Source organism: Saccharomyces cerevisiae, chromosome XII (genome assembly GCF_000146045.2).
Source record: "Saccharomyces cerevisiae S288C chromosome XII, complete sequence".
Taxonomy (NCBI): Eukaryota; Fungi; Ascomycota; class Saccharomycetes; order Saccharomycetales; family Saccharomycetaceae; genus Saccharomyces; species Saccharomyces cerevisiae.
In genome coordinates, this window is record NC_001144.5 from 70,610 (window position 1) to 88,327 (window position 17,718).

Consider the following 17,718-nt stretch of genomic DNA (forward strand, 5'->3'; position numbering starts at 1 on the left):
TTACCAAAATATTATTTATAAATTTATTGTTTCATTTCTTCCGCATCCTTCATCTCCTCCGTTAAACCCATTTTCTTATTTAATCTATCATATTTCAGTCTATCTTTATCGCTCACAGAGGGTTTAATCTTTCTTAATGCACTTCGGAAGTCAGACATGGTCACAATAATTTCTTCGCCAGATACGCCAACCGATAGATCCTCAAATTCCTTGTCTAAGTCATTATCAAGAACAGATTGTATTTCTTCGCTCTGAAAAAACTTCCTTTTTAGAGCCAAGACTGAACTCTCCCTGACTAAAGCAGCCAAGTCAGCGCCTGAAAAATTGTTGCACTTCTCATTTCTGATAATTTCTTCAAAATCAACATCGCTACTCAGAGGTGTTCCGTGTGATTTGGTCAAAGTTTTGATAATATCTAGTTTTTCCTCAGTATTAGGTAACTCAATAAACAAACTCTTATCCAATCTGCCCGGTCTTAACATAGCAGGATCAATCATATCAGGTCTATTAGTGGCGCCAATCACAAAAATTCCCCTTCTATCGTTCAGCCCATCTAATTCCGTTAACAAAGTGTTGACGACTCTTGAGGAGGATTCGGACAAAGAAGTATCTCTTCTTGGCACCAAAGCGTCCAGTTCATCAAAAAATATAACACACGGTACAGACGCCCTTGCTCTAGTAAAAACTTGTCTGATGGACCTTTCTGATTCACCAACGTATTTATTTAATAATTCAGGACCTTTGATTGATATGAAATTTGCACGAGATTCATTGGCAACAGCTTTTGCTAGTAACGTTTTACCACAACCTGGTGGTCCCCACAATAAAACACCACCAGGGGCGCTAATTCCCACTTTTTCATAAAGCTCTGGTCTCTTGATGGGTTGCACAATAGCCATATTTAATTCAAGTCTAACTCTTTGCAATGCGCCTACATTAGCCCAAGTAACATCAGGTACCGTAGCGAACCCTTCTCTCTTTGCTGTTGGTTGAATTGTTGGCAACGCTTTCAAAAAATCTTCGTACTTAATCGATAATAATGATAACTGCTCTCCTGATAAAGGCTCAGGATAATTACGAATAAATTGTTGGACTACGGATAAAGGCAACGGATCGATCATATTCGCAGTGTTCTTCAGGCTAGATTCATCTCCGTTTGCTGTTTCATCAATTTCCATGTTATCTTCTGAACTGTCCGTTGCCGTAGTTGGTGTGGATTTTATATTAGCATAGGTTTGGAAAATTCTTTTAATAGCGCATGTACCGGCAGCAGTAACTAAAGCCTTTAAATCAGCGCCAACAAAGCCTGGGGTTAATTTTGCCAATTTGGCAAAATCGATAGCACCATCAATTTTTAGGTTATCAGACATTTTCTTTAAAATATGTAACCTTGAGACTTCATTCGGGACATTCAGGCATATTTCTCTATCGAATCTACCTGCTCTTCTCAATGCTGCATCCAAAGAGTCAGGTCTATTCGTGGCACCTATGATAATAACAGGTTTTCCATTTGTCTTTTCCATCGTTAATTCATCCATTGAGGTCAATAATTGGGCAACTATTCTTCTCTCCATTTCTCTTTGGGCTCCTCCATCACGTTTTGGTGTAATGGCATCTATTTCATCAAAGAAAACAAGACATGGTGCCAAGCTTCTCGCTTCATCAAACAAATCCCTAATCTTTTTCTCGCTTTCCCCAGACATACCACTTACGACTGAAGGTGCAGAAATAGATATAAATGGGACTTGTAATTCTCCAGCTAACGCATTAGCAATCGACGTCTTACCGCAACCCGGTGGGCCATGCAACAGAACACCTCTAGGTGGTTCGACACCCGTGGATAAAAATATCTCTGGATGAAGAATGGGTAGACCTATTAGTTCCATAAGTTGTGCAACGACATCATCCATACCACCTAAGGATTTCAGAGACGAATTAGGTGGAGATCTATCTTCCTTGATTTTTTGACGTTTTACCTTACATGTACCTTCTTTGGATCTTTTTTTAGATTTTTTAACCTCTTCTGTCTTAGGATCATCAGTTTCTGTTATAGACTCGGAAACAGATCCAGATTTGGACCACGTGCTAGTTATGCGTTTGTTCATCTCATTTGTGTCTCGCTCAATCATCATATTTTTCTTAGCTAGTTCTTCTTCCAAGCTTGGTTTCTCTTCCTCTTCGTTGTTGTAACCTGGGTAAGAACCAAATTCTTCCAATTCTGATTCAATCACGTCTTTTAGCATGCGGTCAATTGTCTTTTGTAAGACAACTTTCTTAACTCTTTGAAGTGATAAATCTTTAGTCAAACAAAAGGTAAAAATCTCACCTGCTGTTAAATCTTTAGCGAAAAACATGGATTCAAATATATCCTCATCTTCTTCACCCTCGTTGTTCTCGCCCTCTTCTCCTTGGGATTCTTGTCTCAGAGACCTTTTTCTGTCCAAAGTTTTTTCTTCCAAGAGACGATAGATAAGATCGACGATCTTGTTATCTAGAGAACTTGTTAATGAGTTCTTTTTCGACTTTACTTTAACCATTATTCCAGCCTTCCCACCACGTAGCTATTATCGGCCCTAATGATCTTTTATTCTAACTGACTCGCAGATTAATTCACACATCGGTTGTTAATCATTGTTTGAATTTCCAAAATATGCGATGAGCTGAATGAAAAATTTTGGAACCTGTCACTATCGACGAACATCGAAGTTTGCCATGACAACCATATATGAAGAAAGCTTATGAGACTAGCTCGAGTATATCATACGTATGCATGTTAATCGCAGTTAAGCGGATAACACAATGCGTAAGCCTTCTATTACGATAACAACAGCAAAAGCTATTATAACTCCAGACTATACTCTTATTAAATCGCATTCTAAATACCAACTTCCTTCACGTTTTCAAAAGCTAGATGCAGACTCACCTGAGAGAAGTACAGTTGTTAAGCTATTTTACCGCCGATTTATGAGGCTTAAGCCTTTCATATCGAATGTGAAAATGGTTAAAGATACTTACAGGGATTATGTTCGATATAAGTTTATGAAAGAAAACTACGAACTCAAACGATACTTGGTATTCAATCCTGATGGCTTGAGGTCGAAAATCAATCTTGAGCTTCTCAGCAACACGAAATGTTGTGAAAGGATACTCCCCGTGACTGAGATGCAAAGAACCTTGGAATTTGTTCTGAAGAGCTGTTCATACTTGCCCGAAACAAAAGTTCAAAAGTGGGATATTGCAAGGGACAACACATATTGCAGGCAAATTTTAAAGAACCTTTTAACAATGCAATATGAAAAGTACAGATCGATTTTGCATAGAGGAATAGGCCATGATGAGCTTGACGTCAAATTCTCTCATTTGAAAACTACTTCTAGTCCGCTAACTAAGCTAAATAAAACCGAAAAGAAAAAGATTCCGCTTTTCAAAGTATTTAGTGATTTCGATACAACATTGATATATCTCAATGAGACATTAGGTACAAGGTTATAAAGATCATTATCGTAAAAGAGGAGCGGAGCGGAGCTTTTTAGTATGTATGGTAAAATATCAATCAAATACTGTAATAGATGCGGATATGCGCAATGACATATTTTGTGGTGTGCATATCCATTGAAAAGGTGCGTAGAACGTTACAATACTACTGAACTTTTTTCCTTCTCATTTTCTGCCATTTTGATATTTATGCCTATTATTGGTTTGAGCTTTATTAGAGTTGGCATAATTATAATCGTACTCGTATGTATATCCGTATCCATACCCATATCCGTTGTAATAAGTGTTTGGTATATATCCTTTGATGGCTTGGGCTCCTCCTACCGTCGTTATAACAGGCATTTTGTGGCGTTGTGGTGAGGCTCCTGATTGGCTGGTATTATCGATGGTCGTACGACTTTTGGCATTATTCATTGATCTGAAATTGCCATTGGTATTGCTATTACTGGTGTTACTCTTGCTGGAGGCAGACCCTAGAACAAATTTTTTAATTATTTTTTTAAATATTATTTTCGTCTTTTGTGTTTCCAAATAATTGGATAGTAATTCGATTGCTTTTGTTAGAGTATTCTCATTAGTATCCTTTTCAAAAGTAAAAGTGATAAGGTCCTTCTCAAAAGTTACAATTATGTTCATAATTTGCAAAAATGGAACAACAATTAGGTTATAAAATTCGTATTCTTTATTGGGATCTATCTCTTGATCTATTTTGAACTCGTATTCATAACCAAACGCACTATTAACCAATTCGTTAGCGGCTCTTGATGCATTCTCATCATTTCCTTGTATACTCAATTGAGATGTTCCATCCAAGGGCTCTTTTAACGGTATCATTATGTAAACATTTTCGTTCTTTTCGATTTGTCCTATAATATTCTTTTGGCCGTTAACATGCAAAATATGTCTATATTGCCCACTAGAAAATCTAATGAGCGTCTTCGATTGTAAACTATCATATTCTTGAACAATTTGTTTTAAATCATTCTTGGCTAGGCATATATTAGCTTTGTTTTTCCTGGGGCACCTAATTATCACATTATCATACCTGATCATAGAAATTTTATTTTGTGGAAGATTGAAACTATTGGAAAACTGAATGAAGACGTTATGCTTTCTCATTGTGGCTTGAATTAAGGAACCACCTGTACCTATAATCGGTCTGTGACAAACTTCAGGAATGAAGAAAGATTCTTCGGCAGGAAATTCATTTATAACATTCTTAAATGATTCCTTGAAATCAGGGAAAGAGTCACTAACCAAATTTAAATAAAGGTTATCATCTTCCTCTTCCATTTCCAGTTGAATTAAGCAAGCAGATAGTTCCATTATACGTGTTAATTTACCATTTTTCTTGCCTGATATGAAGTCTTCAAAATCAGGATGTATCTCGAAAATGGCTTTTATCTGTCTTAAGTTTGGATTAATCACTTGATTTGAGCCCATAATAAAATCAGATAAGTAATGCAATATGGAAGTATCGGACGCCTCATCTGTGGAAGATTGGTTACCAACTACTATTAATTGGTTGAAGGAATCCTCTTTGGGAGTTATTACTACAATTTGGTTTCCAGTGTGTCCGAAAAAGCTGTCGATTATTAATTCCGGGGACATTGCGCAGTTTTCATTGAGTGAAATCTGTACTTCTACAATTTCATGTAATACTTGAATAGTGAAGTTCTTAATAACCATTTCTAATAAGTTCGTGGAAATCGATTGAAATTCAATGTATTCGTTAGTAACTCTAATAAGCGATTGGTATTTCAAAATTAACTGGTTTACCTTTTGTTGGTAGTATTTTCGGATAAACAGTAGTTTTCCTGGGGTAATATTAGTCAATCGACGATAAAAAAAACTCTTTGAATTCACGCTTATGGACTCACGTAGAGTTTTCCTAGCCAGTAAACTTAGTGAATGGACAGCGCCTGAGAAGAAGATTTGTGGATTTGCCTTAAGATCCCTAGACAGCGTAATGAGGGAAGGTGCGTAAATGCTGGTTTTAAAAGCTCTGGATATATGTTTGAAGTTTTCCATATCTACACCCATATATAAGGGAAGCACAGAGTATGAGTTCAGTTCCATAGGTTCGATAATGTAGTGTTGTGGAGGCAAAGTCATACCATTCTTCTTTATTAAATCGACAAATGCCAATAACTGGGGTTCGCATTCCATTAAATTAGATCGGAATCCTAATGCATGCACGTAAATACATAATTCCTTGCTCTCGCCTGTCTGTTCTGGTGTGAAGTAAGCTGGTTCTTTGGTGATGATTAGTTCTAAATTGAATTTTTCACTCAAGTCCAATAGTATACGTTTCATTTTTTCCAATTCTGCTGTTAGATCATTTGTGTTCATAGGTAAGGGCAAAGAAATCCTGCAAATAGCATCGAGGTCCATATCATCTGTGGTAGCTTTTATTGAGATCATGTCATCTCTAATGAAAGAAGCATTTAGATTGACCCATGAGGGATCTATATGACAGATTGCTTTTGTGTTTTTAAGTTCTTTGGAGCTTATTCTTTTTTGAAGAAATTCAACTAAAAAAGGTGCTTCTATGGGCTTCCATAATCTATTTGTCGTGTATAAGTGTGGAACTTGTAAAAAAGCAGTTGTGATAACTGTACTGTAAATTTTGAAGTTATCCATGCCTCAACCGTGTGTTTACTGCTGTTTTTCTTTTTAAACAATTGTGTAGACTTAACCTCTGCGGGCTTGAATAGTGCTTCAAAAGGTTCAGGTAGTCAAGAGGTTAGCTATATAAACAAAGATGACTTTTCATCCTTTATTTCTTTTATTTTGTTTTTGTTTTTTGCCTTTGTGGAAAAAAAACAATCTACAAGCGAAAAGAAAAATTTTGGAGAAAAATATAATTTAGGATTACAAGAAAGTGATAGAAAAATGTACAATCTTAAAAGAATAAAGCTGCAGAAAAGAGATGCTTTTGCTTTCAAATTTTTGCAATATCAAGAGATATGATTTACTTGTATCTAAATTACATGTAGATATATATATATAGTATATTTGTAAGTAAAGAGTGGAAATGAAGTTCGTCATTTCCAAAAAATGTCATTTATGTGCTTAATCAATCTCCCACTAGCAAATGCAATTGTACCAAAAGTAACGACCAGTTGAGTGACTATTAAACTTAAAGAAGCAAAGATAAACCTTGGGCAGAAGATTTTCCAAACCATCAAGTGTCTACGGAAGTGAGTAACCCAAATAAAGGAGCTTAGACATAAAATAGTATTGTAAGTGAGTAATATACCGCAGTTTGACACAATTCTTCCTAAAAGTGTTTGTGGCTTCAACACATCAGGAGGCTGTGACCACAGTGTCAGTAACGCTACAGATAAGGAGACGAGAATATGAGGCCCAAATGTATTTAGGATGATGGCTATCTGAGTGAAGGGGAACGTTACCTTTTCAGACAGCATAAATCCGATATCCCATTGCACTGATGGAATTGTGGCTTGATGACCGGTGGTGAAAAAATGTTGGTAAGATAAGAGTCCCAACGCAATTGGACCAATTATGTTTTCCTTTAATTTTAAAAGATCGATAATTTCTAAAATTGATAGTAGTTGGTTGCACATGAGGAAGTATGACAACTGGGCCAGGGGTTTGTTGAATAGTAGGATACTAATGAGAACGTTTATGACCAAAAGAAAAAACTCTGAGCCGTAAATATTAGTATAACCTAAAATTGTTGCTTCGTGAGACTTAACATCAGTATTATGAATGTTTAATTTAATACAAAGTGGTCCCATTAGCCAGCCGACATTAGAAGCAATCAATGAAAAACCGGCAATAATTCTAGCCAACGTAAATTTAAAAATAGTGACGTCCCGTAAGAACGGTATTGCTATTACCGCACTGTTATTTTCTAATGAAGTCAATGACCAATAAACAAAGTTCAAACCAAGGATACCCTTTAGGAAAACGTTTATCCAAATTGGAGCTGCAGCTTGATAAGACGATGTTAGATTATAATAACCGGTGATGCATGCAGGTAATATGAATATCATTAGGAAACAGAGACCCAAAACCCACCACGAGGAATTGTTTTGATTATTAAATGTTGGAATACAATATTCGCCTTGTTCCTCTCTACAAATGGTAATCATAGAAGCTAACCGGGTAAAAATGATTAAAACTGCAGAATGGTAACCTCCTAGTAATCTTGCAAATCTTGTTAATGGTAAGTAATTTGAATTTGCTGTCGAAGGATTGACCCCTGAAGTGGTTCCTTCCTTTTCACTGATTGTTGCAGTTAATAATGCAGTGGTGGATTGCCTTTTTGGTAAGAAGACAAATTCATACAACGTCAACATGCCGAAAGTAGATAAAAGGAATGCTACAATTCTATCCTCCCAAATAGTAAATGAATTGGAAGTGAAAAGCAAAGCATGAATAATCATAAACATGACAGCAATTCTTGACCAATAATCAGCTAATGTTTCACCCAGTCTCATAGCAATCCAAATAAAGTTGTACCTATCAAATATTGTGATATAACAACCAATAATGATACCAATTGCAGTCGCTAACAGGGTACCCCAGAATTGGTCTACAAAACTTGGTTGTTGATAAACGTAAAAAATTCCATGGAAACATAGGTTTGTAACTAAGACCATTATGATAATTCCCGGAACGAATTCTGGAACCATTTGATTCACAACAATAGAAGGAATTAATTTTGTAATGGATATCAACAGGACCAGTGAAGTGGCCAGTAGCGTTATACCGGTGGCAATGGAATAATAATCGAATTTGGCCCATAGTTCTTCGCAGGTCTGCAAGAAGACCTTTTGGTATTTATGACCCAGCTTAACAAATTTTTCTGGATCGCTTGTTGGGGGGGTGTTAGATATATTTTTCGCTAACGGTTCCAATATTTCGTCATTGCCATGGTGGATCTGCATCGTGTCCTTATATAATTGTAATTGGCTTATCGCTGAGTTGACAAATTGAGACCATTCTCTATCGTTTCTTGCTATTTCGTCAATAGGCCATCCAAGATTGTTAAATGGTATCGGTTGGCCCATCAATAACGCCAAACTAGACACCAAATCAATTTGTCTCACTGAACGGTAATCGTGTCCCAAATTATCAATGTTGTAATTCGAAGTTTCTTTAAGTCTCCACATGTCCGGCTTCTTAGAATAAAGAAATAAAGTGCTTTCGAGCTCGTCGATGGAGTCGCCACCGTGATTGCCCGTATGGTCCATTCCATGGTCACCCAAAATAACCAATAAGGTATCATCATCGATCGATTTTAGTATCCAATCGATAAATTGATCTACTTGAATTTGTTTTTCCCTCATAGTAAAATGGTCGGGGCCATATTTGTGGCCCACATGGTCAATACCTAGCATGTGTCCAATCATGACGTCCCATTCCTTGTCCTGCTGTAAATGATCATGGAAGTAATCCATAACACCGTTATCGACAGTATCTAAGTCCCACACATTGAGTGATTCTAGTGGGAAACTATCGTTGGAAAGGAACGGATGGAACAGAGCCATCCATGTATCATCTCCGGCAAATTTGACAGTCTTATTTGCCAAATGGAGCTGTTTAAGAAAGTTATCCTCTTCGATTACTGTTCCATCGAAGTTAGACCCGGCATCAATGAAAGTCGGTAAGGACCCTGTTGTGAGACCCTTGAGTCTTTGTAAAGTAGTGGTTGGTGGGTCGGCAATGAACTTCAACAATAGGGAAGATGCATCCTTATCGCTTGCAAAAGAATCATACAATGATAATATATTATTATGATAGTTCAAGTTGTAATTAGAGTGGGATTCGTTTACAGGAATAGCGAAATCAAATCTCAAAGCGTCAATAACCAAAATCACCGCCTTGTTGAACCTAGGAGGTAACTTACTCGTTTCGTTTTGTGAGGAAATATTATCAAGAACGTGTCTTGACAGTAAGAATCCCCGAGTGAAAAAAGCTATTGATATGAATTGTAAAATGGCGATGAAAACCAATAGAATAATATAAAATTTATGATTCTTTTGAAATTTCTTTATTCGCGATTTGTATATTATTTTTTCATCATTGGAAGATGAAAGAATCGACTTTTTAATTGTCTTTTCATCCATATTACGGGAGCTTTTTTTTTCCACTTAATGTATTGATCTTCCTCCCGTTCTTTGACGATTCGGCGTTGCCCTTAAAACATATGCTTCTATTCCTTTTTTGATCTTACCCATTTATTTGTTTTTTTTTATTTTCCGGTGGACAACAAAATGTTAAAGGAAAAAAGAAAGTACCTTGCTCGTCATCGCGCTTGCATAATGTGCGCCATTACCCTGTAACAAAAACAAAAGATAGAGTGGCAACAACTTGACACAACTTTGCAATTGTACCATGAACCCCAACAAGAAAGGCGGTTGAGAGTAAATGATGTGGTTTGGTTCCTTTTTTTTCCTACATTTAAGGTTCATAGAGAAGAAAATTTTCTGAAATGTCTTTTCCTCTTTTAATGAATTGTAAAAAAGCCAGTATTGGAATAATATTCTATTCAATATAGTAAGAAAAGAGGCAATGGGCAGAAATCTTCTCCCGCATAATCCTTTAAATGCAAAATACATGTTAGGCGTCTAAATTTTTTTCAGTGAATCCAGATGCAGAAACATTTAAACAATAAATATCTTAAACCCATTTTGAAGCATCGGCGGCTAAAAAAATGATTTTGCATGGAAAAAAATGAGAGCTGTGAACCCAATAAAAAAGACAGCTTTTTAAAAATGTATAACGGTACATTAAGCTCTTGTTTATTCCTCAAACTGCTCCTAAAAACCATCCTCTCAAAAATAATAATGATAGCTGAAGATTATCTGCCACGAAATGCCATTGAGCCGCTTACTTGTAGGTTTTCATGAGTAATAACGAAGATAATTTACCCGTCTTTATAACCCACGTAAAAATAAACATATAATTATTTCTTATTATTTCAACTAACCGTTAAAGTGTTCAAATATGGTAGAAAGCTTTCCCTATGTGCATTATGATTATCTTTTAGCCGCCAGAGTTTAGTTTAATTTTGTTTTGTTTTTGACGACTTCTGGTGTTACCCGAAGGTATATCCCCGGGTGACCCCTAAAAATCGCACCCCATTTTCCCGAATTTTCTTCTACGTTTTCTTTTTTCAGAAATACTTCGAATGAGGGATGGAACAAGAAGGAAGCGACATACAAAAACTGAGTCAGTTTAGTCTTAATAGGTGCAATATTTACAAATACAGGAAAGGCAGGAAGCACTGGCAAAAAGACTGCATAGCTAAAAAAAAAAAGAATAAAAAAAAAACGGAGACCTCAACAGAGCGAAACCAATAATTACAAACAAAATCTTCATATGACTTCGAAACCATCCACCAGTGACGGCAGGGCTCACTCGATTTCCCATGTACCTGGCACGCACATGAGAGGAACATCGGCATCACACAGCCCCAGACCGTTTAGGCCATGTGCGGATTGTACGTGTTCTCCAGGCTTACTGTCTAGGCAAGGTCGTAGAGCCTCTCTATTTTTAAGACAGTTAGAAAATTCAAGGAGGTCCTCCAGCATGCTTCTCAACGAGTTGAAGGGCGCTGGCGGAGGTAGCAGTGCTGGAAATGGGTCTGTTTACTCATGTGACTCTCTATGCGCTGTTAACAGGGAAGTTAACACTACTGATAGATTGTTGAAGTTGCGTCAGGAGATGAAGAAACACGATTTGTGTTGTTATATTGTGCCCAGTTGTGACGAACATCAGTCCGAATATGTATCATTGCGAGATCAAAGGCGCGCCTTCATTTCAGGGTTTTCCGGATCGGCCGGTGTAGCCTGTATCACCAGAGACTTGTTAAATTTCAACGATGACCATCCGGATGGGAAATCCATTTTGAGTACTGATGGAAGATATTTCAATCAAGCTAGACAAGAACTAGATTATAATTGGACACTTTTGAGGCAAAACGAAGACCCAATCACTTGGCAAGAATGGTGTGTCAGAGAAGCTTTGGAAATGGCCAAGGGACTTGGCAATAAAGAGGGAATGGTGTTGAAGATAGGTATTGACCCAAAACTTATCACTTTCAACGACTATGTTTCTTTTAGAAAAATGATTGACACTAAATATGACGCAAAGGGTAAAGTGGAGCTGGTTCCCGTGGAGGAAAACTTAGTTGACAGTATTTGGCCTGATTTTGAAACTCTACCTGAAAGGCCTTGTAACGATTTACTACTGTTAAAATACGAGTTTCATGGTGAAGAATTCAAAGACAAGAAGGAAAAGTTACTGAAAAAGCTGAATGATAAGGCTTCCTCTGCGACGACCGGTAGGAATACTTTCATAGTAGTTGCGTTGGATGAAATTTGTTGGTTGTTGAACTTGCGTGGATCCGACATTGACTATAATCCAGTTTTTTTCTCCTACGTGGCTATTAACGAAGACGAAACCATTCTTTTCACCAATAACCCCTTCAATGATGACATATCGGAATATTTTAAGATAAACGGTATTGAAGTCAGACCTTACGAACAGATATGGGAACATTTAACAAAGATAACTTCGCAGGCTTCTTCTGCGGAGCATGAATTTTTGATTCCTGATAGTGCATCGTGGCAGATGGTTCGTTGTTTGAACACCTCAACCAACGCTAACGGTGCAATAGCTAAAAAAATGACTGCACAAAACTTTGCGATAATTCACTCACCCATCGATGTTTTGAAATCTATCAAGAATGACATCGAAATAAAAAACGCACACAAGGCGCAGGTCAAAGACGCAGTATGTTTAGTGCAGTATTTTGCATGGCTGGAGCAGCAATTAGTGGGGCGCGAGGCACTGATAGATGAATATCGTGCCGCAGAAAAATTGACCGAGATTAGGAAAACCCAAAGGAACTTCATGGGCAATTCCTTCGAAACAATATCCTCCACAGGTAGTAACGCCGCCATCATACATTATTCGCCGCCCGTAGAGAACTCTTCGATGATTGATCCTACCAAGATATATCTTTGCGACTCCGGTTCGCAATTCTTGGAGGGTACAACTGATATAACAAGAACAATTCACTTAACAAAGCCAACCAAAGAAGAAATGGATAATTACACACTGGTACTTAAAGGTGGCTTAGCCCTAGAGAGGTTGATTTTTCCCGAAAACACTCCCGGGTTTAATATCGACGCCATCGCTAGGCAGTTTTTATGGTCCCGCGGGTTAGATTACAAACATGGCACAGGCCATGGTATCGGATCATTTTTAAACGTTCACGAAGGACCCATGGGTGTCGGCTTTAGGCCACATCTGATGAATTTCCCCTTAAGAGCGGGTAACATAATAAGTAACGAACCAGGTTATTATAAGGATGGTGAGTATGGTATCAGGATTGAAAGCGACATGTTAATCAAGAAGGCCACTGAGAAGGGTAACTTCTTGAAATTCGAAAACATGACTGTGGTTCCCTATTGCAGGAAGTTGATCAATACTAAGTTACTAAACGAAGAAGAAAAAACACAGATTAACGAGTACCACGCAAGGGTATGGAGGACAATAGTGCATTTTCTGCAGCCTCAGAGTATTTCATACAAGTGGCTGAAAAGAGAAACAAGCCCACTATGACTTCGAGGCGAGCGGGGCGCAATACAATTAATGTTAGTATTTATTCTAAGTAGTTTCTTTCTTTTTATTTAATTTGAGTGATAACAATAACAACAATAATGACTAAAAGGTGAAAATTGAAAACATTACCTTCATTTTTTTACGGCCGGAGAGGGGTAGGTACACTTAACCCCGAGCGCTTTTAGTGCCAAAAAGAGTTAATGTGCGTAGTCGGATTTTAAACGACCATGCATGTACAGCCCCCTAGTGATTTATACTGATGCCTCATCAAGAAATTTTTTCATCCAGGGTCCCTGCTCGGCGAACCTTTCCGCAAGAGTCACAAAAATCAATCTTATAACCAGGCACCAGTAGTACTGCCAAGCTTGGACTACATAGCCAACGTAAAGACAAGGAGTCTGATTTAGTATTTCTTTTTTGCCAGCCAGTATTTTCTGCGCAGGATAGATTATTTTAAGAGCCGAGAATTCCTTATGCGGGCCCGGTCACAACGGATTATAGGTTCCGCCAGACCCCGTTGCTTTGGTTCCATGGAGCAGGAGCAGGATTTTCCGTGGAAAGAGAAGCACCGAGCGAAAAGCGGATACGGAAGGCGGATGCGGAAACGGATGCGGACGCGGAAGGAAGGAAGGAAGCAAACCCTTCCGTCTATGTCGCTATGAAGCCGTCTCACAGTAGAGCCATTCGAGATTTCCGTCCGTCGGTACACAGAAATCTTCGTATCGGGAGTTTTACTTTAAAAGGAAACGATCGTAGGAATTCCCTAAAGAAAAAGGAAGAAAAATTTAACGTTGAACATTGTCATTTTCTTTTTTTTTTTTATGTGTGCAGAATATACTATCAAGTAATGTGTTCTATATATAAAGGGTACCTCATTTGATCTTGATGTTTCTTTCTGCTCGTATGCCTTGAGTCACCAGTTTTCAAAAATAATCTTGGTCTATAGAAGAGAAAAATCCAATAATCTGAAATTGGTTCTTCGCACCCTTGCAACGAGATCATATACTAAATATCGGGAACTCTTTATTTCTGGATCTTTTATCAGTCACTTTTTTTTTTAGTCAAAGAAGCAAGAGAAAACTAGACAGAGACAATGTCGGATCATTCTCCCATTTCTAATAAGGAAAATCATCTGCTGCCATCAGACTCGTCAAGAAGCTCATCCAGCGATATGCATTCGACGGGCACCACGGGAACCACAGGCGTCGAACCTGTAGATTTCACCGGTGAAGGTGCCAAATACACAACTGCTACGGAGGGCAATGGTGGTGCAGATTTAGCGATTCAAAGAACGACGACTATGAATTCTGCTGCAGAATCAGAGGTTAATATCACGAGAAGATTAACTAAAATCCTTACTGGGTCTGTTAACGAGCCTGACCGTGTAGAGGTTGATTATACCAATTGTGCGCCCATGGGTGGTGACAGACCTTACCCTCCATCGTTGCCGAGCAGAGACCTGTACGAGGTTACTTTTGATGGTCCTAACGACCCACTACATCCATTTAACTGGCCCATGAAGAAGAAAGTGCTGCTATGTCTGGTCTTATGTCTGGATTCTATTGCCATTGCTATGTGTTCTTCCATTTTTGCCTCTGCAGTGCCGCAAATCTGCGAGATATACCACGTCATCGAAGTTGTCGCCATTTTGGGTATCACGCTTTTTGTTCTTGGGTTTGCGGCCTCACCGGTTATCTATGCTCCTCTTTCTGAATTGTACGGTAGAAAGGGTGTTCTGGTTTTATCTGCGTTTGGATTTGCCCTTTTCCAATTTGCTGTCGCTACTGCTGAGAACCTGCAAACTATTTTCATATGTAGATTCTTTGGTGGTTTTATCGGGGCAGCACCCATGGCCGTCGTCCCCGCCGCGTTTGCCGACATGTTTGATACTAATGTTAGAGGTAAAGCCATTGCGCTATTTTCTCTAGGTGTTTTTGTAGGCCCCATTTTATCGCCTGTCATGGGTTCTTATATCGCACAAAGAACTACCTGGAGATGGTTAGAATATGTTGTCGGTTGTTTCGCTTCCGCAGTTTTCGTTGCCATCGTATTGTTCTTTGAAGAAACACATCACCCTACCATTTTGGTTAACAAGGCCAAACAGATGAGAAAGCAAAGTAATAACTGGGGTATTCATGCTGCTCATGAAGACGTGGAGCTATCCATCAAAGACATTGTCCAAAAAACTGTGACGAGGCCTATCATTATGCTTTTCGTGGAACCATTGCTACTATTCGTGACTATTTACAACTCTTTTGTCTACGGTATCTTGTATTTGTTACTGGAAGCCTACCCACTTGTCTTTGTGGAGGGTTATGGGTTTACTGAAAACGGTGAGTTGCCATACATCGCCTTGATTATCGGTATGATGGTGTGTGCTGCTTTCATTTGGTATATGGACAACGATTATTTGAAAAGATGTAGAGCCAAGGGGAAATTAGTGCCCGAGGCCAGATTGTACGCAATGGTCATTGCAGGTACCGTTTTCCCTATTGGTATCTTATGGTTCTGTTGGACGGGCTACTATCCTCACAAGATTCATTGGATGGTCCCCACAGTAGGAGGGGCCTTCATCGGGTTCGGTTTAATGGGTATTTTCTTGCCATGTTTAAACTATATCATTGAATCGTATCTATTGTTGGCAGCTTCTGCCGTCGCAGCAAACACTTTCATGAGGTCTGCATTTGGTGCATGCTTCCCATTGTTTGCAGGATATATGTTCCGTGGCATGGGTATCGGTTGGGCTGGTTTGTTATTAGGTCTATTTGCCGCTGCGATGATTCCCGTGCCTTTACTATTCTTAAAATATGGTGAATCTATCAGAAAGAAATCCAAGTATGCTTACGCCGCTTAAGAAAAAGAAAAGCAGAAATCATGCTCTTTCTATATTTGCATTTTTTTATTTCATTGTTATTACTCACCCTGCCCCACGCTCAAAGGGCTCGATAACGACATAGCATTATAGACACTGTGCAGCGTAAAGCTGACATATAAAGAAATTACAAAAAAAAATTAAAAAAAAAAAAAAAAACAATCAAAAAAGACACACAACTACAGAACAAAGGAAATCTTTTTCTATGCACAAGCACAAGAGTACTTAGAGAGTAGTGATATCCCCTTTTTTTTCTACTATTTTTTTTTTTCCCATTTTTTTCCTCCAAGACTCCTCTTATGTGGTTGTTATGTATAGCCCATAGTTACTAAATAAAACACTAATTAATGATTAATAATCCCTCTCTAATAAGAAATAGATAAAAGCTATTGTTCTTCTCATCGCCGGTTCTCGGCGTTGTCCGTACCCTTGGCCGAAACTCGGGCGGGGGCTTATTAGTCATACCCTCAGATTTCATTGGTCAGATAACAGTCACCCGGTAAATGCCCGTTTAATGACTTCTTTATTTTGGATTAAAATTGACAGGGAATTTCAACGGAATAAAGGAAAGAGATTGAGATGCTTTTAATTCATAAAGGAAAGGGAAAGAGGACAGGAAAGCAAGGAAGAGTAATGGAATTTTGCAAATATTTGTAAATCCTTTAGAATTACTAAGAAACTGTTATTTATTGACATTATTTTACTCGTCTTATTTATTTATTTATACATTTGGCCACCATTTTTGCACTCGTACGAAAGACCATTTTAGATTTTTTTGATTTGGTAGTATAACAAACGATCGGAACAATAACGTAACATAATGATAAACACAGGAAGAAGCAGGAATTCAGTACTGCTGGCACACAGATTCCTTTCAACTGGAGGATTTTGGCGAGGCGGTACGAATGGCACAATGTCTCGCACAATCAACAACGTAAATCCTTTCAAATTAAAATTCATACCGAAGACAGTGCCCGCAGCTGCAGACTCTGTCTCTCCAGATAGTCAACGTCCAGGTAAGAAGCCCTTCAAATTCATAGTTTCCAATCAGAGCAAGAGTAGCAAGGCTTCTAAAAGCCCGAAGTGGTCGAGCTACGCATTCCCTTCGCGTGAGACCATCAAATCTCATGAGGAGGCCATCAAGAAGCAGAATAAAGCTATAGACGAGCAAATAGCTGCTGCAGTATCCAAGAATGACTGCTCTTGCACAGAACCTCCCAAGAAAAGAAAGAGGAAATTGAGACCAAGAAAGGCGCTGATCACCCTGAGTCCGAAGGCAATCAAGCATTTAAGGGCACTGCTAGCTCAGCCGGAACCTAAATTGATTAGAGTTAGCGCTAGAAACCGTGGATGTTCAGGACTAACGTACGATCTACAATATATCACCGAGCCGGGGAAATTCGATGAGGTAGTAGAACAAGATGGCGTTAAAATTGTCATCGATTCAAAGGCGTTATTCAGCATCATTGGAAGTGAAATGGACTGGATCGACGACAAGTTGGCCTCTAAGTTTGTCTTCAAGAATCCAAACTCCAAGGGCACATGCGGTTGTGGCGAGAGTTTCATGGTTTAAAAACCTTCTGCACCATTTTTAGAAAAAAAGAATCTACCTATTCACTTATTTATTCATTTACTTATTTATTTACATATTTATCATACATATTAACATTGAACCCTCCATCGTGGTAGTGTTTGCTGTTCCTAACTTTTCTTTCGTTGTTCTTGTAGATATATATTTTTCCAGA

The 17,718-nt window shown here is 38.4% G+C and overlaps 8 protein-coding genes across 8 annotated transcripts; 4 read left to right on the forward strand and 4 right to left on the reverse strand.

Annotated features, from left to right (window-relative positions):
* Window positions 1–23: 23 nt before the first annotated feature.
* On the reverse strand, window positions 24–2,537 carry RIX7 (putative AAA family ATPase RIX7; the record flags this gene model as incomplete). The annotated part of the gene is made up of 1 exon (NM_001181854.1): window positions 24–2,537. The coding sequence occupies one exon, from the start codon at window positions 2,535–2,537 to the stop codon at window positions 24–26; it is 2,514 nt and encodes an 837-aa protein (NP_013066.1).
* A 262-nt stretch (window positions 2,538–2,799) lies between these two features.
* Window positions 2,800–3,492, forward strand: IRC19 (Irc19p; the record flags this gene model as incomplete). The annotated part of the gene is made up of 1 exon (NM_001181853.1): window positions 2,800–3,492. One exon carries the CDS (start codon window positions 2,800–2,802, stop codon window positions 3,490–3,492), a length of 693 nt encoding a protein of 230 aa, NP_013067.1.
* A 168-nt stretch (window positions 3,493–3,660) lies between these two features.
* On the reverse strand, window positions 3,661–6,138 carry YLL032C (uncharacterized protein; the record flags this gene model as incomplete). Its single annotated transcript, NM_001181852.1, has 1 exon — window positions 3,661–6,138. The coding sequence occupies one exon, from the start codon at window positions 6,136–6,138 to the stop codon at window positions 3,661–3,663; it is 2,478 nt and encodes an 825-aa protein (NP_013068.1).
* A 404-nt stretch (window positions 6,139–6,542) lies between these two features.
* GPI13 (mannose-ethanolamine phosphotransferase GPI13) lies at window positions 6,543–9,596 on the reverse strand (the record flags this gene model as incomplete). The annotated part of the gene is made up of 1 exon (NM_001181851.1): window positions 6,543–9,596. One exon carries the CDS (start codon window positions 9,594–9,596, stop codon window positions 6,543–6,545), a length of 3,054 nt encoding a protein of 1,017 aa, NP_013069.1.
* A 150-nt stretch (window positions 9,597–9,746) lies between these two features.
* Window positions 9,747–10,088, reverse strand: RRT7 (Rrt7p; the record flags this gene model as incomplete). The annotated part of the gene is made up of 1 exon (NM_001348853.1): window positions 9,747–10,088. The coding sequence occupies one exon, from the start codon at window positions 10,086–10,088 to the stop codon at window positions 9,747–9,749; it is 342 nt and encodes a 113-aa protein (NP_001335793.1).
* A 763-nt stretch (window positions 10,089–10,851) lies between these two features.
* On the forward strand, window positions 10,852–13,101 carry FRA1 (aminopeptidase P; the record flags this gene model as incomplete). The annotated part of the gene is made up of 1 exon (NM_001181849.1): window positions 10,852–13,101. One exon carries the CDS (start codon window positions 10,852–10,854, stop codon window positions 13,099–13,101), a length of 2,250 nt encoding a protein of 749 aa, NP_013071.1.
* A 1,093-nt stretch (window positions 13,102–14,194) lies between these two features.
* Window positions 14,195–15,955, forward strand: TPO1 (polyamine transporter TPO1; the record flags this gene model as incomplete). Its single annotated transcript, NM_001181848.1, has 1 exon — window positions 14,195–15,955. One exon carries the CDS (start codon window positions 14,195–14,197, stop codon window positions 15,953–15,955), a length of 1,761 nt encoding a protein of 586 aa, NP_013072.1.
* Window positions 15,956–16,793: 838 nt separating this feature from the next.
* On the forward strand, window positions 16,794–17,546 carry ISA1 (Fe-binding Fe/S cluster assembly protein ISA1; the record flags this gene model as incomplete). Its single annotated transcript, NM_001181847.1, has 1 exon — window positions 16,794–17,546. The coding sequence occupies one exon, from the start codon at window positions 16,794–16,796 to the stop codon at window positions 17,544–17,546; it is 753 nt and encodes a 250-aa protein (NP_013073.1).
* Window positions 17,547–17,718: the final 172 nt, after the last annotated feature.